This window comes from Grus americana, chromosome 1, assembly GCF_028858705.1.
Source record: "Grus americana isolate bGruAme1 chromosome 1, bGruAme1.mat, whole genome shotgun sequence".
Classification (NCBI taxonomy): Eukaryota; Metazoa; Chordata; class Aves; order Gruiformes; family Gruidae; genus Grus; species Grus americana.
Window position 1 is genome coordinate 101,316,719 of NC_072852.1, and position 27,486 is coordinate 101,344,204.

General features: G+C 36.9%; 1 protein-coding gene across 10 annotated transcripts in view; it reads left to right on the forward strand.

Annotated features, from left to right (window-relative positions):
- EPHA6 (EPH receptor A6) overlaps positions 1 to 27,486 on the forward strand; it is a 521,269-nt gene that overhangs the window by 260,560 nt on the left and 233,223 nt on the right. For 9 of the 10 annotated variants that reach the window (XM_054813848.1, XM_054813840.1, XM_054813858.1 and 6 more), the window contains 2 exons: positions 4,999 to 5,154; positions 13,884 to 14,219. In XM_054813848.1, the coding sequence (XP_054669823.1) occupies positions 4,999 to 5,154; positions 13,884 to 14,219 (492 nt within the window). Of the gene's footprint in view, positions 1 to 4,998; positions 5,155 to 13,883; positions 14,220 to 15,213; positions 15,295 to 27,486 lie in introns of all 10 variants that reach the window. The other variant, XM_054813914.1, reaches the window with a different exon arrangement.

Below are 27,486 nucleotides of genomic sequence, written 5' to 3' on the forward strand. Positions count from 1 at the left end.
TCCCCCAGGCTTTACAAAAGTCAAATCTCATACAATTCATGTAATTAGTAACTCACAAAGTCACTTCTGTTAGGAAACGTAAGGGAAAATAAGATGCCTCCCAGTGATTTAGAAGTTAGAAAAAAATGCCATGTGGTAACAAAGATTTTAAAAAAACCCAAAAAACACTTTAGCTTTTTTGAATAGTCATCATTAGAAGCTTTTTCAGACAGCAGTTTTTCATAGTTTAAAGTTTAGCACAAATAATTTGTTAAATGGTAGATGCCATAACTATTAGCTGACTGAAGAAAATGTTATGAAAAACACTTGGAAAGTACTGATTTATCAACCCATACAAAATGAAACAGTCTGCATACATAAACATCTGGAACAAACTTTTAACTTACTTGTTATTTACATAGGGTATGATTTTGCATGGGAAAGATGGCTTTTTTCCTTCTCCAAATACAAAACCACATCACATTTATAATTAAATGTTTCTGAGTTTCTAATTTGCCCATTAGGCAGTTCGTGGACTAAGTAATTTTGCATGGCTGAAACTGCCACAGGAGAATAAACAATAGAAATAATACGAAGCTAGGCAAAATCTGAGGAACTTGGTTAACTTTAAGCATGTAAGTAAGCCTATTGATTAATCCCTTTATAGAGTTGTATCCTAATCCTTATTTTAGATAGCACGCGACGTTAGGTCTCTAAAGATGAATACAACCTCTAGTGCTTATGATGGTTTGTATCATAACCTGTAGTCACACAGTGATTTACATGCAGTAATGTAATCTGCAATCTCATAGCAGAACATTTACAAACACTAGGTTTGCAAAATGTTATGCATAAATCAGAAATTACAATGGAATGCATATACCATACTCTGTGCAATTTTTCTGTAAATTTTAATTGCAATTGTGGTGAACTACAGTTGGCTTACAGTGGTCTTTTATAGCCTTAAGCTCCATGAAGACACCTAAGGCCAAAGGAACAGACAGATTCTTCTTTTCTTCGGAGGGAGTCTTATCTCTGAAATCATAGCATTTGAGGCATTTCCTAAATGAGCTTTTAAAAACCTGGGTAGTAACTCTAGTGCTAGCAAATTTTCTGTGGAAAATGATAAAATTAGCAATTGTTTTTGTTAGTTGTGCCACTGAAACACCATATTTGTTAGCGGAATCTAAGCTTAGATATGTACAGCAGCTGAAGTGCTGTATTTCAGACTCGTGCTGCATATTTATTGATTTTGGCAGAGTAACAGTTTAATTTGTTTCACCTTGAATGTTGGCAGTCAGCACTGAGTTATCCAGTGACCATTTGGGGGTTTTCAGCTTCTGTTATTTCATCTTGTTTATGAACTACTGGTTTTTATTTGAAAGTGTCCAATAATCATAGTTGTGTGATTCTACATTTGGATGAGGAGTAGGTTATCAGTAGCTTTGTAAACTTATGGATAGAAAACCTTCCCTGATATCTTCCTCTGACTCCGAATTTGTGGTACGTACCTGGCTTAATCTATAAATGTATTTGGGTTAGCTTCAAAAGAAGTAAAAAAATTGCTTAGGGACATGGTTTTAGTGGTTGGACTTGGCAGTCTTTGGTTAATGGTTGGACTTGATCTCAAAGGTCTTTTCCAACTTGAACGATTCTATGATTCTATAATTTTATGATTCTAAAATGATCCATTTATCCATTATTTTTCCCCATCTTTTTCATGAGTATATATGTACTTTCTTTTAAGACACTGCATCAAAATCATAATTGCTTTTAATACATTACAGAATACCATTTCAGAATAAAACATTTACTTTTTTAAATTGGAAATGAATCTTCTCCTTGAGTTTTATTTTGGACTAGTGAACTGCTTGAAATTTAAACAAAATATTTCTCCTGAAAGAGAATGCTGTGTTCATTTTGATCCAAAGTGGTTTGTCATCTGGGGGACAAAAGAGAAGAAGGAATGATTTCAGAACTGATGGGCATGAATTTCAGAAGTAATAAGGACTTTAAAGACCACTCATTTTTCTTTGACTGAAACTGTAACCTAGAATTGCCAACTTTTTAATCACAAACTTCTTTGTGTCACACCACGTGTATGAAAGGTAGCTAGTAAAAGCAAGAACCTAATATCCTTAGATAAGCCAGGGCAGGATTTGGGCATGAGAAAAGAAGAAAGGAGCAGGCAAGTGTAACACCCTTCCCTGATTTTGTCTTACCTCCTCTTCCTTCCTTCCTTCCAGCAAAACTGGTGTCAGTGCCTACAGCCTGTATCTACAGTGCTGCCTTCTTCCATGCACCAAACCTGCTGTCTTTCCAATCAGTAGAAAATTACCACTCACTGTAATCACAATTGTATCAGACCAGTAGCCTTCTTTCAAGGGGAAAATCCCTGCTGTTCCCACCCCTCTTATCTCTAACACCAGAAATACTACTTTTTTTTTTTTTTTTTCTCATCAGCGACAGCAGGGCAGGATTTCTCCCTAATGTCTGTTCAGCAAAGTCAGAAGAACACACTGGGAGGAGAACGGGCTGAAATTGTTGGGTCAAAATTAAGCTCTTAAAATTACATTTGAAAAATTGGCTCTTGGATTCTGATAGGCAATCAACTGTTATCTTTTTCAGTCTCATCTTCTCACTCATTTTCCCTCAGCTACTAGTGAAACTGCTTTTATATCAGGCAAGTCCTTTGGAATCAGAAGCAAAACTGATCTGTGTATATGTTATCTCTGAGTTAATACTTTTTAATGACTAACTTAATATGAACTGACAGTGAATCCATAAAATGCATACTTTTGGGTACTTTTTAAAGAACACCTCATTTTAATATTGTTATTTTGTCTTATTACACGAGAAAGAAGTACTACCTGGTTCCTCTTTAGCAATGTAAAGAAAATAGTCTTGAATATATCAAAATGAGAAGAAGCCACATGGATCTTCGAAAAGATATTTATAGCAATGGTTTTCATCGTACTGCTGGAAGAGTCAGAAGGAATATGAGTCTGTACAGTCTGTACATTTTTGAGTTGCTCTTTCATTTGTTTCAGTTGTGTTTTCAGATTGGGAAGCCAGAAGACAGTAACTGCAATACATGCTGGCATGTGTAAATGTGGTAGCTGGCAGGAGAAAGAAGGAAATCTCTGTTTAAACACGTGTGATGAAGTCTGAGGATGGTTTTAAAATATTATTTCCGATTGCAAACCTGGCAGATTTATGATAAGATTTATTTTAATGAATTGTTTCTGCTTTAAAGCCAGCAAAAAGGCACGTAAGCTTGTGCTGTGCTGTCGCGTGAAAGGGTACAAGTCTGATGTGTGGCTGAGGGAGGCCCTCCCGTTGAGTCACGAGGTTCAGAAAGGACCCCCTTGCTTTCTAAACTCCTTCTCAGAGAGGAGCCTAGGTGCGGCTAAGTCCAGTCTTAGTCCCAGACTTGGTCAACGGTTTATGTCTAAAGGATTATATGTGTAGCCACATATCAGAGTCAACGTTTGCCTGTCAGAGCCCCACTAAGGACTTTCACTGAAACAGTTTCGCAAAGTTGAAAAGAAAAATAAGTAATTTATTGAGGCGACAGATATAAAAGTTCGGAATTGCCGTTGATAAATGCACTTACTGCAACAATTCTGAGCTCAAGTTAATAGTTCAGCACTTTTGTTAATGATAGTTTTCCCGGGGTAACATCCGACATAATCGGAGGCGCAAATCTTACCAAAGAGGCGTCCCTGCTTGGGGAGGAGAGAGGTCCAGGCCCATCGACCCGTCCGGATAGTTGGAGTTCTCGTCCTCAAAAAAGAGGATTCTAAATGCCAGATTTATACTTTTGGCGAGGTGGGACTAAGTCAGGTATTGTATGCCGATTGGCCCTTAACAAGGCTTGTTGTGCAGTTGATCGGGGCTGGGGGGGGGGGAAGTGGCAGAGAACAAAGGCGTTCAGTACAGAGGAGCGGTGGTCTGTTTAGTTTTATCAAAGTAACATCAAGCTGTGAAGGCTCCCCCTCACTCCAGGCATCACTTAGTTGATTAAGGAGTAGACCCGTCAGACGTCAGATGCTGCAGCTTGTTAAGATGAACAAATTGCTCATCTCCTGCCCCTGATCAGGTCCGGTGCTTATCAGTGCAAGATAAGCAAGTTGCTCAATCCCTGCTCTCACCCAAGCTGGACTCCCCCAGGGCCCCTTCTGCTGGGTCATAATGGCCCTGTATTCGGCACCAACAAGCCTGGACAAGTCCGGCATCCCACATGTGCTTAAGAACAGCAGGGACCCCTGCTCCAAGTAACTGGGGACAAGGTGAGCTCTGACCATCGCAACATCCCCCATCCCCAGGGCAGCTGCTATCCAAGTTGTTTCCTAACACAATTAAGAGTAGCCTCGGGCTTGCGGTAGTTTGTGCTAGAGGGTATTGGCATCTACTTCCTACATCTATGAAGGTGGTTATAGCAGCACCTCCCAGCCTCCCATGCCAACAGGGTGCAGAGGACCCAGCTGATGTGACCGTTCTGTCTGAGGCATCTCATGGGACTGTAGGCAAATCAAACCCATCTATAAAGATATAGGGATGTCATCCTTGTCTCATCAAGGCGTTGTGAGGGTAAACATGTTAAGCGTTGCAAGTCTCCATTACTTAAATAAGGAACCCATATAAACAGAGTTGGTGCATAGAAGTTATCTCACTCTTTCTTATTAACAGATGGAACCTACATAAAACGTAGGTAATGTGCTTTTGTTTAGTGATGTTATTGAAGTTGTCTAGATAACAATTTCAAGCAGCAGCAAGGACTGTCCGTAAATTTGGAAGCTGTCTCTTTTAATGATTTCCCATTATATACCAAGAACAGATTTTCTTTTTTTTTTTAAATCTGTATACCAAAATAAAAACTGTGAAGAATTGTATGATCAAAATAGCATATATTTCTAAGTTGGAAAGGAAAGAAGGTGCATTATAACTGCATGGAGCAGTTTTTACTTATGACCAAAACTTACTTCTATTAATGAAACTTATTTTCTTGTTTTGCAGCTTGCAGGCCTGGATTCTATAAAGCATTTGCAGGAAACGTGAAGTGCTCCAAATGCCCTCCACACAGCTTGACTTACGTAGAAGCAACTTCTGTCTGTCAGTGTGAGAAAGGTTACTTCAGAGCTGAGAAGGACCCACCAACTATGGCATGTACCCGTAAGTCTGATCAGTGCCAGTGACTGCAATTCTCTTCTCCTATGCCTCATTTATTTATTATTGCATTTTAAAAAAATGACATGAGTTTGAACATTTTGTGAAGAATTCCATTCAAGATAACCAAAAGAGATTTTTAAAATCAAAATTCAAACAGCATATTTCTGTTTAGTCTAGATATCCCTAAAAATACTCATACGTTTCTTAGTTTGGTGACTTTTTAACTTGTAGTTCTGAGAGATAAGACAAGGTTTGTAATCATTGTCATATAGATGGCAATGTTGAGTTTTGACTGCCAGTATGTGTTTTAAATACATGAAAATATGCTTGCATCGAAACTTTCAAAAAACTGAGGAGTCACGTAAAGAAAAAAACTGATATGACATACTCTGCTGTCTCCCCAGATTTAAATGAAAATTATAAGACAAATATCATCCCAACACAATTGAATAAAAACTAAACTCTCTAAAAAATACAAGAAAATCATAAAAAGAAACAAAAAAATGTATCCAATCAGAAGGATATATAACTAAACCCTCTCGCATATCATCTTCTTTCAACAGAGCGTTATTTCCTCTTATACAACTGTGATAATGAAAATTCTGTAGATTTTTTTGATAATTTTTAAAATACAACTTTTCGTGATTTTTGACTAACCTAAATTTGTCACTAAGACAAAACCGATGCCCAGCAATCTAGGGGCAGAAATTCTGACTGAGAAGAGATTTTTATTACTTTGATCAATGTGCTCATGTCTAGGAGCATAAAGCATAAATCTCAAAAACTGGGAACAAACAGCAGCACTTAAAAATCTGTGGGTGAAATACTATATTTACGTATAAAATCCTATTATTTAATAAAGACGATTAAAATCTGTTTGCAAAACTTTCTAAGTTGCACAGTTTCCTTTGTAGCATTTTGTTAGCTCTTTTGGTGGAGGATTTGATTCTAGTACATTTTGTGCCACAATCCTCTTCTAAAGAGAATTCTAAAAAAATTAACATGTTGAATGCATGAAGTATTTTAACAGACTAAGTATACAAAAAGCTTAAGAGATAAAACCATAAAAACAAAGTACTGTTGCAATAACCATCAGTGTATAGTCATAATTTTATGTTTACATTGCACAAGGCAGCACCATGTAAAAACAACTGAGCCGACAGAATTGAACTACTACTACTACTACTACTAGCACTACGTCATGTGCTTATGCTAGTCTCTCCAAATGGCACTGTGCTGGGCAAACTGGGAATATACCAGGTAATTTGGAGCTGATTTACAGTGTCATAGGCACTCTATAATCCTGAGGTCATTGTGTAGACCGAGACGTTGTCCATCCACTAAATGGGAGTGATGGTCACTAAAAATGGCATTCCTCAGATCCAAGGCACTTAGCAGGAAGTTGTCTCAGCTAATCATAGGATTTTCAGAGGGGAAGTGTAAGTCCCAGCCTCCAGCTACTTTAGGGACATAGGGTTCAGAGAGGCACCCCAATCCAACACATACAATCTGCTGTCAGCTCACTCTGGAGCAAGGCACATAGGCCTATCTTTGTGCATAAAATATGTGAGGGAATAAACAATGTTGTTCCAGACTTCCCACAGGAAAATGGTGATTACAAATAATTCCACTCAAATGAGTGCCCCGAGCACAGGCCATTAAAAACTTACCCACAGAACTAACACACATCCCAGGTGCTCTTGACAGTTTCATGTTTAGAAAGATGGTTTTACTCGTGCATTATGCAGATGTGGTTCCATATTATTTATAAGTCATTGATTTTTCATCTTCAAAAGACAGTTCTTCTCTCAAAAAAATATTCATACATGGCATTATGTTTCTATAATTATCTTTCAGGGCACAATTTTAAGCCCTGCTTCCCATTAGTATTGATAATGTAGGGAGGAGTATGAGAGCCCTGTGGCACCAGGGAGCTGGTGCCTACAACACTCCAGTGCTTTCCCAAAAAAAGCAGGGTGCTGAGAGCTGCTTTGGCTGAAAACTTGTTGTCAGGCCTCTCCATTCCTGCTGAGGATGTCAGCCAAAGCAACCGAGTGAGTGGAGGCAAGGAAGAAATTAATGACAGCAGAGGTACCAGCGCCCCATCTCACCTCAACTTGGAAGAAATAAGGGAGACAATGAACCACATTCTAGTTTCTACCTTGCTCTTGGTTCAGTGCCACCATACATTGCCTCTCATTCAGCCTAGACTGCAAAGTATCAGTACTTCATTGGCTGTAGCAGCAGATGTATTCATCTTATACCTATGATGATGATTATCTCTGCAAGTGATGCCAAGACTCTTGACAGGCAGGCTGCGTTCTTATCTTCTTGCACGTCATCAGTAATGAAGAGTCTGCAGGCCAAATTATTCCCTAAGTGATATCTTTAGCCCCACTGCTTTCAAATTATGCTCTTGGTTATTAAAATTATGTTTCTGTCATAAATACAACCTCACTGCCTTTGGTGGGTCTGTGCAGATGTGGCTAATTTAAATTTAATAAACAAAGATAAGATATGAGACAGAGTAGAATTTAGATTGTTCCTTCCAAACCATCATGCTTTACTGCAATGAAAGGAGTTGAAAAGTTAGGAAAAAAATGAACCAATTTGACTGAATAGAGAGAAAAGGCTGTGCAGTAACAAAATGCCTTTTCTACATAATTTGGGGCAGATCTGCATTTTTGACATTCATTTGCAAATTTGTATCCTGGCATGTGAGATGTAACATAAGAAATTAGAAATTTTTCTTTTTACTTTTTAAATGAGAATTGTTCTTGACTCAAACACAGAATGAATAGTGGATTCCCCTCACAAATTTCTTCATATTCAAACATTTTGAACGAACCGTATTCATACCTGTTTTATTGCTTCCCCAAGTCCTGCAAAGCAATATACCTAAGATAGATAGATATTTTATTCTCGCTCTCTTTTCATTCCTGTATAGGGTTTGGCAGTATTCCGCACTCCAAATTTTTCCTCAGTACTGGAAAACTTGCATATGCAGCATTATGGAAAATAAGGACCTTGATTTAAGAGACTATGAATTTAAGAGTTTAGCTTCAGGCATCCACTTTTTTCAAGATGAGCTTCAAATCTAATTCCATTCATTCTGTGAAAGTGCATACTGTATGCTTTTCCAAAATTGTACAGTTCCCATTTTTGCTTCATGTAACTGTATTTTGTAAAAGAGCGTGCACTCTGCAGAAAAGCATAATAGAATTCTAATTTTAATAAGAGGAAAGAAAATTACATTAGGATATATTGTTAATCTCTTTTTCCTAGCCTTCTTCCATTTGATTGGCACTTGTTATCAATCTCTTGCTGCTACTCTTTCTCCTTATTGTATTTCTTTGCCATATGCGAGTACTCTATCAGTGATCTCTCTGCATACACAGTGAGCAACAAATAGCATCATATCTAATCCCCTGTCTGATTACTCTGTACATAAACTGTAACATTTCACACTATAATGTAATTGGATAAATTGATCCATCTTTTCAAGGTCAAAGGCAGGCAGGCTTATATTGGTTTTCTGAGTCTGAATGTGCCTCTTTTCATGTTATGCTTAAACAATTTTGAACCCAACAAACTTATGCTCTTCCACAAACTGTATCCTCTGTTTTTAAGAATCAACACTGTATTCCAGGAGCAAAACCAACAACATGCTTGAAGCCTTCAACTCTACTGACTCTATTGTTATTTTTATATACTTGTTTGCAATTTAACATTACACTCATACTTGAAGTATCGGTTTGCAGCCACTGGCTTCCATTCTTCCTGCCTCACAGAAAAAGAATAAGTGATTCTGAAAATGAAAAAAAAGTAATACAGCATTCTACATCAAGTGACACTACTTATCTATGCTACATGTACGTAAGTATGTATATAAAAAAGCAATTATGAGCTCAAGGGGCACAGCCAGATGCTGATTCTGAGTGTTCTCAGAAGATGGTTAGTCTTTGCCCTTCCAATGTAAATTCAGTAGTCAAATAGCACACACTTCTAAGAGTCGAATAGTTGCTAATGGACAGTTCTCACTTAAAAAAGTTTTATCCAGACAGTCATCACTCTGTAATGTTTAAAATACTGCATTGCCCTCACTAGACATCTGCGGCATTGGGTTTGCTCCTCTCTCCTTCCATGAAGGGCAAAATGCATTCCACCTTCACAGGAGAGGATACGCGAAGCAAGACAAGGTGCAAAGCACTGCATGAGGCCCAAACTCAGCTCTGTTGCTTTTGAGGTGGTCCTGCTTCTCCATAAGATATCAATGCCAGTCTACTCCACAAAGAGTGTAGAAATACTTCTTACGTTATAATTTGTAAATGAAGCAAAAGACATTGCTCATACTTGGGCTGGATTTCATCTAAGAAGCAGAAGAGCTGCATTTTTTTTTAATGCTCATCCATCTGAACTGTGTTTTACTCTTTTGCATAAAATCCAAAGTCATGAATTTTGCTGTGAGGAAAGGATCCATCATTTTCACCAATATATTTGTTTTCCTTAAAAATCAATATAAGGAAATCCCTGAGAGCTTTGCACACAGATGTCTGCAGAAGGGTTATTGCTGCCAAGTTTTTCCAACGTGTCAAATAATCTTTGTATAATTTATAAATGATAACAAAGCAATCAGGCCACATTCAGAAAAGCCCAGTGACACATAATTTAGCTGAATCTGAGGATTAGAATTAATTGTCTCTCTTTGTTCCAAGTTCTAAATCTTAGTAAATGATTCACTGCATGCCATTACAGCTTAATATTTGCATGAAATCACAGTTTAACTGGCATAATTTAACAGCAATTAAAAAGCTATTTAATCGTCATGCAAATTGGCATGAGGGGCCTTGAGTATGAAGGGTGTCTGACATTTTTTTCAGTATTTGCAGGCGGACAGTCATATACTTTCAGACACCCCTAACATAGTTGATAATGTTCTCCTTCTTCATTGAAATGTGAATGTACTTCATGTTTTCTCTTACAGTTGAGGATTAAGTCCCAAATCATGAATATAACAACCTTTACTCTCTAGTACAAATATAAAATAAATTTTTTAAAAAGTGTATTTTATCTGCTTTATTGGTTATTCTACTGATGCCATCTACATATATAGTACAACAAAAATCTGACAGAAAATTAAAATTGTCAAAGCCAGACAAAACTCTCCTGTTGCCCAGATCACATTAATTCCTGTTTTGGCCTGCCTAAGTTGATGAAGTAACATAAAAAACCCTGAGCTGTGATGACCCATTGTCATAATATCTATAGTTTATAAAAGATTAAATTTCAGCCAGTTTTAAAACATTGGCTCCAATCCTTCAAACAATTACATGCATGCTTAGTTTTAAGTGCATGAGTATTACCAATTATTTGAAGGGGATTACTGATCCACTTAAAGTTATGCACATATGTAAGTGTGATTAAGGCTCATCCTCCATGTTCCTAAAACTCCTCATTGGTTTTAACAGTAGGAATTTGTTAAGACCAGTCATTATTTAATTCGCACAGCATGTTTTTAGAGGAAACATAATTATTCCTGTTACCTGCACATAAATATTAAGAACTGAAGCTGAAGTAATATGTGCTAGTTTTAGCTTATTCCCATCTCAGGACTGTTTTCCAGAGCAGCTAGAACCATCAGTCTCACAGTAATTTTATGGAAAGATTAGAGATTTGTAAATCTGAGTTGCCCTCAGGTTGTAGGGGCTTTAGGACTGCATCAGCTTCTTCAAAGCTGTACCTTGTCTCTGTTTTCCACACCATTGGAAAATGATGTATCAATATAACTAGCCTTTGTTAGCAAGTTGCACATATAAATACTTACATATTACAGTATTTCAAATGCTTCAGTGTTAGACTTATCACAAGGTCACAGTCAAAGACCAGGAAGGAAATACTCAAAATATTCTCTATTACCATAAAAAATGCAACTGACAAAAATAATTTTCATCTGACAAGCTCCAGAAATATCGATCTTCAGTACAAATGAGCCACATATCGGTCAGCTGAATGATTCTTTGATACGCTGAAAAATAACTGGTCTTTACTGTCCGGGTCTTTTTGGCTGCTAACTATGAACTCTGCACAGATATATATATACAAATAAATACTCACACATTCAAAATATGTTAAGCTTTCTTGTCCACTAAAAAAATGCAAACTAATGTAACACCTCCAAATATTTTAATTAGCAAGTGCTTGAAATCCAGCAGCTAACTTATCATTTACTTTAGGGCAAAAACCATTTTAATGAAAGTGTAGTCTCAGTTATTTAAAGTTATAAATAAATGCCCGAAAGAAAGTAGCAACTCAAATGTTCAACTACAGTTCACAGAAAACCATAATGTTTACTAGTTCACATTATCCCTCCCACACCATACAAACTTTTTTCCCATTACAAGCATTCCAGCTTTTATACCCACATTTATGCCACATAAGTAAAGAAACAGCATCACTTAAAATTACAAATGTTGGTGAATAGTGACTTTTTTTTGCAACTATTATTGCCTCTTTCCTTCATTAAATTTAGTATTCATTCTTGCTGCTATGTGTAAGTACAACTGTACAGATCTTTACTACTATATAGTTTATTAGTAAAATGTAAGGTATAGTAATGTTTTCTGTTATAGTCCATTTTAGTATTCAGCATCATCTTCAAGAATTAAGAACTTGAATAAATGGATTTATTTCAGTTGTAGGTGCATATTTCAGAACCACTCATGGGCTTGATTTTCTCAATCACTACATTTTGTTCAGTCAAATAAATAGGTAAAAGTTGGATAATCAAATCAGCATATTAATGCTGTAGTAATTGCAGATATTAAGGAAAAAAGAAATAATGGAATCGAATGATTGGAAAAAAATAGCATCTTTTTAATTGACCCCCCCGCCCCGAGACTTGAGATCCTGATTTATATATGAAATGTTAGGAGGAGCTTTGGTATTTTGTTTTCCTTCCTAATGCAGAGTTCTGACCATCCTTTGGGCAGAAGGTCTGGCCTCACATTACAAGTCGTTGAACTGGAATTTACAAGAATGCTGACCAATATTTTGTTTGTTTGTTTCTTTAGGTCCTCTCTCATTGTCTTAAAGTTTTTATAAAGGACATTATGATATTTTAATTATCTGACTCTCTCAGATTTACTGTGCCACTCAATTTGTTGGGTGAAATACACTCTGTAAGAATTAGTTGATATCATTTGCAAATGTTTCATATAGTCTTTCAGTTTCCTTGAGAGGCCCTAAAGTAATGAAAAGCTCACTCAGTTTGAACAGTATCTCGGTCAAAACTTTATACTTAAGTCTTGCTGGCAGGTTGTATAAATCATGAAAAGCTGCAAAGCGAGCTGAACATTTTCAAAGTTCTGCTAACCATTGGCTAAGCAATCCATGTGCACGGTGATTTTACATTGAGAGCCGGGAATATAATGGTTATTCAACTCATTCAGCTCAAAAAAACCCAGAGATCTCCAGCTGAGTTTACCGCAGTCATCTTACGTATATCAAAACCTGGAGTATAAAGCCTTGCATTTTGCAAAATCTGTGTTTCTTACATAAATTTTATGGGCATATTTTTGGTCTATATACAAATTGTTTCTGAAAACCTTGTGTCCGTAAGTGCTTGGTTGAAATATGTTAAGTGGAAGAAGAAGAATATAATAAGATTCTTCAGACTTCCTTTAACAATTTATACCTTTCCTTCACCCATTCACTAATTCCTATCTGAAAAGTCATTAGGCAGTAAAGTTCTTCCATCAGATTTCGGAAGCTGATATATAAAGCCTCAGATGATTTACATGTGATCCTACAGAGTAAGTCAGCGTAAAAGCTTAAAACTTGCTTGCCATAGTTTGACTATTGTGGCATCCCTGGGAAACAGTCAGTCATGGTTCATCTGACAGTACACAGAGAGCTTTACCACCTGCTTGCTAGCTGAGAGCTTTCCTATTTTCTGCCTGCTGCTACTATCTTTGCATCCCTGCCCACAGTCTTCAAGAATTATTTTATTTTCCTGCTTTGCGGCCATCCTTTTAGATCTTTAGCTTGCAAGGTTGATGTCTTCACTGTTACACTGATGCTGATGAGGTGCCAGGTGGGAAAGAAAAAACTTGTAAACTGTCTCTCCTGCCTAATAGTCTTGGCCTGTTGCCACCGAACTCTGTTAATGAACAACAGCAAAGAAATCCCTGGGGAGAAGCAGTGAAGGATAGAAAAAATATCTGGCACTGCAGAACTAATACAAACAATTTTACCTCTTGTAGTTATTCCAAAGCTGTTATTTATTTATTTATTTATTATCTAATTTAACTCTTCTAAAACATCAAAGGTTATAAGTATCAGAAAAGCCTACATTACTAGACATAAAATAAGGAAATGCATTTTGTGGTTAAAGCTCTACCCCAGTATCCCGCAAGATCAAGAGGTATTTAGTGCAAATTTATGTTATCAAGTCTAGGTTGCCTTAAATTATTTCTGAATTAATTCTAATTTATTTAGATTATTCAGCTTTTTATGATCTGACCTATTTATTATTCCTGCTTAATTTTCAAAGATTGTAAGTATTTAGATACTTTTTATTTTTTCCATTGAATTTATTATTGAAATGTAACTCTTCTAGCTTCTGTTTGCAAATAATTGCCTTAAGGCTAATATTTTATTTTCATGGTTTTTTTTTTTTCCTTCTCCAAAATAGACAACTGTCGCTTAATAGGCTTTTCCCTTCTTCTCTGCAGGGCCACCTTCTGCTCCGAGGAATGTGATTTTTAACATTAATGAAACAGCTCTCATGTTGGAATGGAGCCCCCCGAGTGATACTGGAGGAAGAAAAGATCTCACTTACAGTGTCATCTGTAAGAAATGTGGGTCAGATGCCAGCCAGTGTGAGATTTGTGGGGGAGGTATCCGTTTCATCCCCAGGCACACAGGTCTCATCAACTCCTCTGTGACAGTGCTTGACTTTGTGTCACACGTGAACTACACCTTTGAAATAGAAGCCACCAATGGGGTCTCGGAGCTGAGTTTCTCTCCCAAGCAGTTCACAGCTATCACGGTTACCACAGACCAAGACGGTAAGTCCCAGCACTGCACGTCTGTTACTGTGCCCCTGTCATCTACACGCTTATTAGGGGGATCATTTTGTTGCTTGGAAGTCTGGGTCAGCAAGTTAGGAAGTTTTGCAGATCGTTACACGTTTTTAAGTGCTTTTGGTGAGGACTTCCAGCTTCTGCTTTCGGCAGTTGGCCCTTGACCCCAACACACAGGGCACAAAAACATATCCTCCTGTTTAAAATTAAGTGCAGGCTTTAACTACTGGAACTAACTGTATCAGTGGTTCATCAGAACTGGAGTCTGCATCTGATGCTTTTCCAAGTCTTTCCTTATGATTTCTGTTTTGAAAGAATAAAACACCACAGGGTATCTATTGCAGTTTCACAATTCAGAGGTGAAATGAAAGTGAACTCACTTCCTTTAGTATCCATGTTTCATAGTGCTAATATAGCACACTTCTCTGTAAGATATTTTAACATCTGTGTGAGCCTTAGGTGAGATATCCTAATAGATATCCTTAGGTGAGATATCCTAATAGATTTTTTTGTTCCTTTAATTGTCCACTTGGCATTATTGTTTTTGAGCTTTTTCTTCCCCCCATTTCAGTTCAAATTCACGTCCAAGCCAACCTTTATGAGAAACATGGGAAGCTAAAAAAGCTCTATTTTTTTGTTTATTTCTGCAACTTTTCCCTCTTCCATCTTTAGAAATACTTACCATCTTAGGAAACAGTGTCATAGGTTACCAACAAAGCAACCTATATAGCAGTGTTATCTTTTGGCTTGTGTTACTGTAGATGAGAAGGTTATTTCAAAATTATCCCTTGCTGACATTTGTTCCAGAAATGTTTTTCACCTACTGTGCAGTGACATTGCAACTGTAGTTGAAGTGTTTAATGTAGAACAGGAACCAAACTGGCAAAACTACAAGTTTGAGTAGAAGACCTTTGATAATACGAAAATATTTAGTAAAAGTGCTAATGTTCAGGAGGATCCTGTTATGTTCCACTTGTAGGAAGGCCCTGGGTTCTTTCACTGATCAGCCTAGCAAAAATCTGCTTACCTGTGTATCTGGGACAAGTAGTTTTGTTGATGAGTAAGTAACGACTTGTTTGCCTTTGGGCATACAAAAATTAACAGCTTGCTGTGATGATGATAATGACAATGATGGCATTACTAATCATATTCATGAAAAAGGATTAGAAACAGCACAAAAACTACTCACCGTTCACGCGATGATGGTAACGGAAGAGCTAATTATATAAGATGCCTAATGATATATGCCTTGCACTGAGAATTGCCTTAAGCTCTTAGGCTGTATATCATGTTGCGAGCCTGTATCTCTCTTTTCCTTTCTCATTAAAGGAAAAAAAATGTGGTGCCAGAAATTACCCCTATGTATACTTATTTTCAGATGTTTTGTTACATGGTACTAAATGTGAGTCACCAAGCATGCACAGGTGGAGGTCACCAGAGAGACGGTTTGTTTTTAAACTGGCTAACAGCTGTGTGAACACAGCTTGTGATGTGTATTTAACTGGTGGGCTTTTAAACAATAATATGTCTTTTGCTGTTGTCTGTTCCTGGTTTAAGGATATAGATTTTCACTGCAGTTTACTCAAAACAGGGAAAAGACCGATGTTTTGATAATTTGTGACACACTGACAGTAGACTCTAGAGTGTAGGCTGCTTCCATTCCCTATAATAATTCTTACATTACTAAAAATGCTGTTGGAAGGGCTTCAGAGAATTTAAGACCAGATTTCCAGAATATCTGTCAGTTTATTTGGATATAAAAAGACAGCTTTGCAGAAGAAAGCATTGTAATAAATGAAATGGAGGCATCTATAAAATGTAGTTATAAAGATAAAACCATTTTTGTAGGCTTGCAAACTGTGTAGTTGTATAAAATCATAAGCATGGTAACTATATATTTAGAAGTAAAAGAAAGATAATGCCATATGAAGTACGGAAGAAAATTAATGGAGTTTTGGATGATGGAAATTATTGAGAGGACAATAAACATTTTTTGTGAGTTACTTTTAGTCATATATAAGAAGTGATAGGGAGAAAGGTAGGGTATGTAACCTCAGAAGAGGAAGCGATAGAACTAAAGCTTCAGAACGTTGCAGAGACTTTGTTAATGTCTATAAATCACATTGAAGCTCTCAGATAAAAGGATTAGTGATCTATTTATTATTATTGTTAGCCAGCTATTAGTAAACAATATATAGTTTTGCTTATGCCGTATTTACCAAAAATACTAAATCGCCTTCATATTGCATTTTTTTCTAGCTATAGCACTAAATAGTAAACTCACTGTTGCAATCTTTCTTTATAATCTTAATTATACTGAAAGGGACAATACTTCTTGCATGGTGTTGCAGGTTTGTGCACGTGTACATATAAAACAAAGATCCAAGATTATATACATGATGTGACAACAAATCAAAAATATCTTAATGTGTACAAAGACTGCCTTACCAGAAGTCCAAACATATTGGTTGAAAACCATTTTTCTCTTTTGATGTGTGTCTAACATGAAAGATTTAGATCTATAATAAATTATACCTACACAACGTATTTATCCCATGTTCATACTACCTTTTAATATGTAATCTTTTCATACATACTGTTTTAATGGGTTGTATATACACGTTGCATGAAGTGATAGACCTCTTTATAAATATATAAATTTTCTTCAATTGTCATCTCTCTCTTAAGAGTATAGAACAATATCTTCAGCTGTTGTAAATCAAGACCATTCTGTTAGCTGCAATAGTTTACAGTAGCTGAGGAGCTAGCATTTTATTTTCTTTGAGCATATTGGATTTACTTCCATCTAATGGCCCTTTCTTTTGATGGTTTATGTGAAATTAACATTCTTTAAACATGCAAAATTATTAGCTTGTTCTTCAGGGGGTTTTCTCTCTTTTTGAAGAAGGTATTTTTGTTGGCATTTTGCTGGATAAAGTAATGCAATGAAGAGTACCGTGGACATCCATAGAAACTGAAGGATTCTATTCCACGACATTTAGTGAGTAGAGTAGTCTGAGAGCATCAAAGAGAGAGAATATTTGCTGACAGAAGTGAACTAATTCAAAAATGATTAGGGCTCATCTTTATGCACAGAGCTCTACCACAACTAATATTAAAATCTTAACTGCCTCCTCATGCAATCATCAGCATCAACAAGATTAAGTACACTGCTCAGCTCTAACAATGACAAGAAGCAGACTAAGGAAAGTAACACTTAGAAAGCTTTGCAAACTGCATCCCGCAAACCTCTCTGTCATTTGATGACTATAGCATTACCATACCTGATCAAATACTGAAAAAAAATTAATTTGGTAGCATGCATGACTTTTTTGTTATTGTATTTGTTATTAATTGTACAAATATTCATAAATCCAATATCCACGTTTTGGGGTTTTTCCCCTGGGCTTCATAAGAAAAAATTTCTGTGGTCTCATTGTCACGCACCATAAAGAACTGTGAACCCATTAGCCAACCTGAGTTTGATAACACAGAAAAAGATTTCACAGATACTATGTTCTCTCAACACAAGCGTGAAAAATGATCACTTCCAGTCACCAAGCTGTTGGTTGGGTCTGCAAGTCAATAAGCAAAGTTCAGCTACGTAAGGCTTGCTTACTGGATTAGAGGTGCCAGCTGACCCACCGCTTAACTTGTCTGTTGGCTAGTCAGTAAAGAAAAAATACATATACTTCCTGTATGGCCACAGCATGTGCTGTGTCTTGTCCAGCAAGTGTGGCAAACAAGGATGGGGTAGGGATGTGTTAGGAAGCATAGATGTTGCCAATGGAGAGATGAGGGAACTGAGCTATAGGCTACTCTTGCGTAGCTTTGTTTCAAAATGTTTTGAGATGTCAAAATAATCCCTACTTTAAATTCAGATAAATGGACAGATAAACAGAACGAGATTCTGCTCAGAAAAGCACTTAAGCAAAGTCCCTGTTCAAGGAAGAACATTAGCACATATTAAATGCTTCCCCAAGTCACTGCCAAAGCAATTTGTAAACAACTGAAAGGTAAAACATGTTTTCAAAGAAAGGGCTCATCAAAAAAATGTTTAACAATACTGTTGTTCAGAAAAGCGCCTGGATGCCTTTTCTTCATGGGAGCAAGAAAGTTTTATACAGCAGTAAATATGCTGAGTATGAAGTAATTGTACTCAATCGACTTTAAATCATTGTGTGAAGAAGCAGAGAGTTATATGCTGAATTGTAATTTATGTTTCTCTTATGACTAATGGAAGGAAGAGACACCTCACTATATAACTTTTTTTTAGCATGCCTTAGAGTCTGCATTGCCTAAAGAAAATTCAGAAGTACTTGAGGTTTTTCATGCATAATTAAAGTAGTAAATAATGAATAATTAAGCAAAACAGAACGTAAAACCATAGTTCCTATTTCCAAATAATAGTCCACATACACATTCACTCATGCATATGTTCTATTATTTGAGAATAGAAGGGCTTTTTAACATTACACTGTGCAGAGGGGGAGTAGAGTGGAGAGACGAAGCCTGAGTACATGGTTATACAGACAGACAGTGGCCTGCTGCATTTCAGTGCACCATTTCAACTGCACCACCGTAGCTACAGCGTTTCTCTGGCTGAATAGTTTCTTCATTAGGTCTGCGTCTTCACCGCATCATGTCCCTCCTGTGGGACTCCATGCTGGCAGCCCCCAGCTCACCTTTCACCTGCGAGTCTCACAGCAGTGACCTCCCCTAAAGTCACCATCCAGCCATGGGGCACTTCACTAGCATCATTCCATTCGTGGGCTCCTTCTGCACGTTTTTTCCTGTCTTGGTGGAAAGCTTACACTAGAGAAATGCTCCTTCTGCCATTGCAGCCCAGAAATTAAACTTTGTCCCTCCTCAGTTTGCAGTTCATGAGTCAAAGACCTGCTCCCAGTGGACAAAGTTTGAGGCATGAGAGACTTCACTCTGTCTGGGCGCGCACCCTATCGCTGTATTAAAGACTTGTCTAGTTTGCCGTGTCTGTCTGGTGTTGGCAGCCTGTGACTAGCTGAGGTTTTCAGGCAGACTCTGAAACTCCGAATCTGGCAGGATTCCTTCGTCTACTACGTTTTCTTTGATGTGAGGCATTGGCAGATATATCCTAGGTGATAAAATGTTTCCTAATCTGATGGTAAAATCTTGCCAGTGTCTGAAAGAAATTGCCTCTTTCCTAATTCCTTTTTCCATAAGTTACGGCCAACTCATTGTTCCTAGTACAGGTGGCTCCTCAGACATATTTGTAGCCCAGGGTGGATAGTCTGTAACAACAGCAACCTCTTATCACTCTCTTTAGAGCTGTGGGAACTGAGGAATGCATGGAAGGATTTCAGCGTGTCTTCCAGGAATAAACATGACCGTACCACCATGAATTAATGGCATATAGCATTGTAATAACAATGCAGATCATGTAAGTTGTTAAGAGCCTCGTCCAACTGTCAGAAAAGCGTCTCAGTGGCACTTATTTCTGCCAGGACAGTTTATCAGGATTAATCCTTCTGGCTGATGACCGTATAGTTTCACGATACTCATTGGAGTGGCAGGGGAATTCCCTGTTGCTTCCCATAGTAGCGTCTGACTTTCACCCTATCAGAAGTCAACTTTCCATTTTTTTCTCCCCGAGTCTCAAAACTCTACAGACGTGATTGTCCTTTGTGAGTTTAGAGTCACCAAAGCTTGTCTTTTCATGATGACATGATGAAGCCCTTTGAACTGTCTCCCAAACTGTTTATGTTAATGGTTTATAAATCGAAAGGAACATGTATTTCTAATCACTGATTGTCAAAATGGAATAGCAGGTCGCATAAAAGCCAGTCACAAAACAACCTCCATCAGACATAGCCGAGCTCAAGCCACATGAGAAAAGGATCATGAAGTTTTCATAGATGACAATAAATGAGAAATTTATGGCATTTGTTTACCTGACACCTACAGCTGTATTGATAGTTCTACCAAACCCTGTACTGTCATGGGAGCAGTGCAAAACAGTGCTGCTGGTGCTATTTATGTGAAAAATTTGAAGAGAAATATAAACTTGTTACTGGCTAGGGACAGTCTGTAAATGTCCATACTGAATGTGATGTGCAGACAGTAAGAGGGATTACTAACAAAAAGAAAAAAAAGTTTGAGATGTGTACTCCCTATTTTAAGTCACTTCAGAACAATATAATTAAACAATACAATTAAAAAAGGTATTCAGCTTTATGCAATGAATATTCAGGCGAGTCTGTTAAACTGTATGAATGTATATGCATATTTATTTCGGTGTGTATATAAATTAAGCATTTACAGTTGGAAAGAAAACCACAAGGCAAAAATGCTAACTCTCAAATCTCAGACCTGTTCAACTAACATTCTGTCGAACACTCTTCAGGTCTGCCAAAATGCAGGTCTTTGTGCAGCATGGTTATTACCCACAGATCTTCCTCTGTTGGTCACCTCTGTACATTTAGACTACTTTTTGCTGATGTTTCTTTACACATATGCCTGATTACTGCACAGTAATTATAGGCGAAAATTGGCTTTTAAAACAATCTTGATTTATACCCTGAAGATTTTTTAAATACTAATAAATTTTCTTTAACAAATGCGTTCTTTTTCTGCTGGCAGATATTGATGTTCAGCCATTTCTTTAATCCACCAAAAGTCATCCTAATTCCACTTACTTTCATTTCTCTTTCACCAGTATTATCTGTTATGCTGGTCAGACTATGCATAGCTTTATGGTATGCTTCTCTAAGTTATGCAATATGAGGAGAACAAAAAGAAATTCTAGTTTGAAGGAGAAGGGGAAAGATGTTAATCAATACTGTAAAGTATTTTTCTTATAATATACTTACCAGTGTGGTCTTTCAGCTTTTATAGTAGTTTCTTTCATTGCATAGCACACTATTATTTATAACTATTGGCACTTTGTCTGTGACATGCGTTTTCAGCAAGTTTCTGATTTAAGTTGTAGTCGCTAAAATACCATGTCCAAATGCTGCAACAATTGTATATTTAATAATAATAATAGTTTATTTCAATTTGTAAAAGGGACATTTGTGAATAAAAATGTGAAATAATTGCTACAAATAATTTGGCAGGCATACAGCACTGGGATAAGAAATATTCTTTTATTTTGTTTGTTCCTATTGTAGTCAGTAGCTGCAAAGGGCATTCAGCACATGATTAAGCCCCCGAAGTATGAGATGTTTATTCATCGACTTTGGTGATTTTAAACAAGAATGTCAAATAAGCTTATTGGTGCTATTTGCACACAACTCAGCTAAGAACCGTGTTGGGATAATCAAGCACATTTCAATTAGCTGGAACCTCTAACACTTGAATGATATATAGTTAGAAGAATCATTTTTGAGTATTCTAGTCAGGGTAGGGTGCAAGATATTTCAGATATAAACTGGTAATTAGAAAGCTCTACCACAAATAATAATTGACCAACTTACAAAATTCTTCAGCATTAGATTAAGAACCTTCTGTTTTCAAAGTTTACCTAAACATTTCGGGAAGCTATTTCTTTTTAAAAAAACAAACCAAACCAAACCAAACAACAACCACAACTCTGGTGTCCCCAGTATAATGACAAGTGAAATGAAGACTTCTGTTGCATTCTTGGCAAGAGAAGTGATTTTGGTCAAGGGTAGTAAAGGAAGACATTCATCACGGCTAGTCAATCTGAAACAAATTGTGTTTGTAGATGTCACGACTTTCACGCAAACCTCTAGGGAGCATGTTCAAAATGAAGGACATGGTAAATTACAAACCAATTCTGCTGATGTTTGCTATGGGGTCTTTAAAGCAATTATGTCGGTAGCAGGTTGCTCCAATTCATTTGCTTTTTAAAATGTAGTTTCTTCATTACACTCAACAACCTTTCGTCTTCCACTTCTGTGACTTTTCCATATGCATTTGCCTTAGGCTCACAGTTTGGAAATAGTTTTAATTTATATACAATAATGGCATTAAGTTGTGCACATTGGAATAAGGTTGAGAGCAGACTCAAAATTACATAGTTTCTAATGCTTCAGAAATCTCTTTATTTTACAGTTCTGTTAGCTTCAAGATAATATTTCTAATAATATGGTTTTACCTTTTTCTGTCCAGACTAACAGTGAGATACATCTGTTTACTATCTTCACATCTGTGTTACATATTTAAGTGTTTTCCCATTGTGGTAAAATTTATGCTGGGTGTCCATTGAAAAAATAGTAAAGGTTGCTCTCTGAAAAGATTATACTAGCCAGGATATGTACACTTAATATTTAGTTGAGAAATGTACATTGCCTTTCATAACCCCTGTCATAAGTGAGCCTTCATATTCTAGTCTGAATCCTAGGCTGACAGAGATGAGGCAGGGGATGACAACCAATGTCAAGACTACCCAGTGTATTGGTTGGCCGGGAGCAAAAGAAGATAAAAAAAGACACTCTTACTCTGCTAAATCTTATTTCCATCTAGCATGCAATCTCTGGTTTCCATTGAGAAGTGACAGTTGCGCATTAAATATGCATATTTTTCTTTATTTATCCTCTTCTAACACTTCCCTTTATATCTTCACCTAAGCAGGAGTATTATCAGATATTCAAGACATGGCTACAGGTTTTAAAGTGGATTTTTTCAATAATATAATTTTAAATCAGTTTCATGCTTTGCTGGCCCTCTGGAGTGACTACAACTAATTTTGTGCGGGACTAACTATTCAGAGTATTTTGTCTCAGCTTTTTTCACTTACTAAAGTGACCTGGACGTTAGCAAACAGTGCATCAGATAAAAGTGCTTGATTTTGCTGTCTACATGTAGAGTCACGATAGGCAAAAAGAGAAGGAAGGTGATACACAGAACCATTCCCAAAGAAAACATGAGTGAAAGGAAGAGACGTGAATAAAAGAATATAAAAATTAAACTTAAAAAAATACTGAATTTAATATTTTTTTTAAAAAGCATGTATTCATCAAATTAGACCAATTTGATCACTGTCTTTCTTTCTTGGAATAACAATGTCATTTTGTACACGAAACTACTCAATATTTGCAAACTGAAATTTTAAAGCAAATATTTACAAGAAATCTCTAATTTAAAAATTAGATCTAATGTCCCAAACCTGTTTCACTGGAAGTCAGTTACAGATGTCCCACTGGATAAAAAGCGAGACAGGCCTGGCTCAGCTAATGTTTCCTGAACACTCCTGATGTCACCTCTACTCTTGCTTAGTCTTTTGCCTTCATCCACAGTACTTAGATAACTAGGCAGAACTTTTCTGCTGAAGTTCATGGCAAATACTATAAATTCCTCCAGTCTTAATTAAATCTTATTCTTCATTGAATTAATCTCCATTTGCAATAATTTTCTTTGTGCTTATTCTATCTGAATATAGTCATATTTGTAAACTTGTCTTTTCCATATTGTTTTAAATAATGCATGCAGTAGCTTCTAAATCATGTGCTTGATCTATAATTGTATTGAAGTGTTTAGAGATTAATGTGCATTATCTAAGTGACTCATAATTCTAACTTGTTATGCATTGCAAACAGCTGATGTATGATCCCGTAAGTTACTGACAAGTTGTTCAGCCAGTTTCCAATACTGTATTTTACAGTTTAGAAACAAATGATCATTTTATTATATTAACTCAAATCTATCTGGAAAACAAATTGTCTGATTCCAACGACTAGTTCATATATACATAATATTAAACTCAAAGACCCATTTTTCAAAATTAGATTGTTATCCTAAAATTATCTAACAGTTCTTTTTATCCTGCAATTGAAGATCAATGAGGACTAAATAAAATTTTTTTACAGGGTAGGATAATGGAGTAATAGGATTCAGGAAATTCAGTCTATAGTTCAAGGATGATGGGCTACGGTCTATCAACAGTAGAGAAGATATGAGATTGCCTTCCTCCCTCAACCTGTACAATTTTCTGTCAAGATAGAGATGTCCTTTACTAATTAGACAAGGTGAATTTTTGATACGTCATTGCCATATATTCATAGATATGACTTATTCTAATAAAGAGAAAGTATTTTGAATACTATTTAGCATCCCTCTGTGTCATGGTTTAACCCCAGCCGGCAACTAAGCACCACACAGCCGCTCACTCACTCTCCCCACGGCAGGATGGGGGAGAGAATCCAAAGAGTGAAGGTGAGAAAACTCGTGGGTTGGGGATAAAGACAGTTTAATAGGTGAAGCAAAAGCCGCACACGCAAGCAGAGCAAGACAAGGAATTCATTCCCCACTTCCCATGGGCAGGCAGGTGCTCAGCCATCTCCAGGAAAGCAGGGCTCCATCAGATGTGTAACGGTGACTGGGGAAGGCAAACGCCATCACTCCAAACATGTGTACCCCCCCTTCCTTCTTCTTCTTCCCCCAGCTTTATATGCTGAGCATGACATCACATGGTATGGGATATCCCTTTGGTCAGTTGGGGTCAGCTGTCCCGGCTGTGTCCCCTCCCAACCCCTCGTGCACCCCCAGCCCGCTGGCTGGTGGGGTGGTGTGAGGAGCAGCAAAGGCCTTGGCTCTGTGTGAGCGCTGCTCAGCAGGAACCAAACCATCCCTGTGTTAGCAGCACTGGTGCCAGCACAGATCCAAACCGTAGCCCCATGCGAGCCACTGTGAAGAAAGTTAACTCTATCCCAATCAAAACCAGTATACTCTATGCCAATTTACAGAAAGTATTGATTTCAGTTTATAACTAATGCAACTCTGACTAGAATATGAAATCTTTGGAGAGAGGAAATAGAGAAAATCACATTTTTATAATGTGATGTTGAATACTATTTATGAATTTTGTATGGTCAAAGAAGCAAGTTGACAGCATGGAAGACTGAAGTCTGTACCTTTTCAGAGAACATGTGACTACGGAGCTGTATTAACTGAGGTCCCTGGTGTATATTATTTTGATGCTGGGAGATTATCTTTAGGAGAAGAGCACAGTTTTATTTGAGTTTATCTCCCTGACCTTCTCCTGAAACAATCAGGTTCAGTGGTGCCAGTTTCAATGGTAACATTTGTTACATGCAACATAGTGTAATACTGAAAAAGTAATTAATCTCAGATGAACAAAGGGATGTTTGTGAGATATCTGAAGCTTAATTTCACTGTGAATAGTTTCTCATGTTGCAACCCATAGGAGCTGATGTAAAAGGAATTGTGTCCCAAAACCTCCACCCTTGGCCCATACAGCTTCTGTATTGCATACAGCCACCTGCACCAAACACACTACTGAGGCATTAACATGATATTGCAATATTTTTACATCACATTCCAAAGTATGTGTCAGTGCAGTTTTACGCAGGTTCAGGGACATGTCACAGGGTATCTTTATCTGGTTTCCAAGTTATCTAAGATCACATTTGTTTCATTATCCTCTCCTTTAAAATTTTTGCTTTTCTATTACAACCATTGATCTGTGACACGACTGGTTCGTAAAGATGGCCTGACATTTCTAGGTAAGCACCCGAGACATTATCCGCAATACTGAGTGGTGAACAACTCCAAAAGGCAGGCTACTGCATGGGAAATCAGTACAGATCTTGGTTTTCTGTATTCATATACAGTAGCATTCTGGATAAACTTTCTAGATAACATTTACATTCTCATAAACATAATAAATCTAAGGTCTTTTAAGCAGCAGTGCGAATAAAATATTCTTAATTTTTCCATTTTTTCATTTTAAGATGATTGTTGTATTGTCAGACATTAAAAATGTGGCTTTCTCATGCAGTTTTAGGGAGCATAAGACTAACATCTTTAAAAAAAAATCAGTGGGTGGAATATTTGTCAGTTTTTATGAGCAAGTCACTTATTCAGTCTCAGTTGATAGAAGATTAAAATGAATTAAAATCTCGATTTGGAATTTCTTCTACAATTAAATATCATTTAAAGGATAAAAAATGCATAATATTTACTATATATAGTTTTATTTCTATGTTCATCCATATATTATACAAGATTTAAGTTTGTTGAAATATTTTAATAATTTTGTAATATTTTCATATTTACCAGATTGAGACATGAACTACATTTCCATGTCACACTACAATTACATTTTCATTGGAATTATCCAATACTTTTAAAAAATTCATACGAGACGCACTCCATTCCCTACTGTCTCTATTACTTTATATTCAAACTGTCTGCCCGACTTTCTGTTTGAGTTTTCTCAGTGACAGGTAAACACTTTAAGTACCTGATATATGTACGATCTATTTCCTCAGTGGAGTATTTGAATTAGTAGTGATATGACAAACATTTAAAAGCTGTAGAAAATAAAGACCTTAACCACAAGAAGTTGGGTACCTCTTCCGCAGTTACCAATCCCAGCGTGGGTGCCCCAGCGAGCGAGAGCGTGCTACTCGCAGCGAGCAAGGAAAGCGTGCGCATGTTTTCTGCAGGATCGAGTGGCTTTCCAGGGAACTCGGCTCTCAGTAGGCATCTCAGGGGAAGGGAAGCACTGAGAGCTGCAGTTCACTGAGCACCTTTGGAAATACTGCCCCGAGATGCTTAATGGAACCTAGCTTGTTTTACAAACCAGGCCGTTAGTCCTCTCTTAATCAATAAAACACACTGGAAGGGTAACATTTATTTCAGAAGGATGTGAGGTTATCTCATACACTGATAGAAGTGTGTAGCAACTGTGAAAGTAAATGATTTAAACACAGTGTGCCCTACGAGTACTTCTACTCTCTTGATATAAGATGAAACGCCTGAAACTGTGAGCTTTACACTCTTAGCCTTATTACTAGGTGACCTGATTTTACTGTTTCCTAACATCTGCTGATAGATTTGGGGGGGGGTTCTTTTTTTTTTTTTTCCTACTTAGAAATTCCTGCTTATCTATTGAGTTTGCTTAGATACCTTTACAATAATTAAAGATAAAAAGATTTAAGACGGGTAAATGTTATTATAGTATTGGTTATACTGTTTGGACTTTAAAGCTTGAAGAAATTCCATTATTCTGAGTTAAAGCAATATGAAATAGTCCTTGTAAGAATTGCAATATTTGCAACCGGAAGCAAGAATAACACAGATTTGTTGGCAGTAATATAAATACTCCAGATTTTAATAAAAGAGATTGTTTACTTTTGGTGACTTTCACAGCCATTTTTATGCAAAATAATGTATTCATTTCTTTGGGATATGATTTTTATGTAGCTATAAACCACCAAATACTAAATTCATACAGCCAAGTTGCTACCAAAATCTTCATTAAAAAAATAAGGTTCCAAGTTAAATC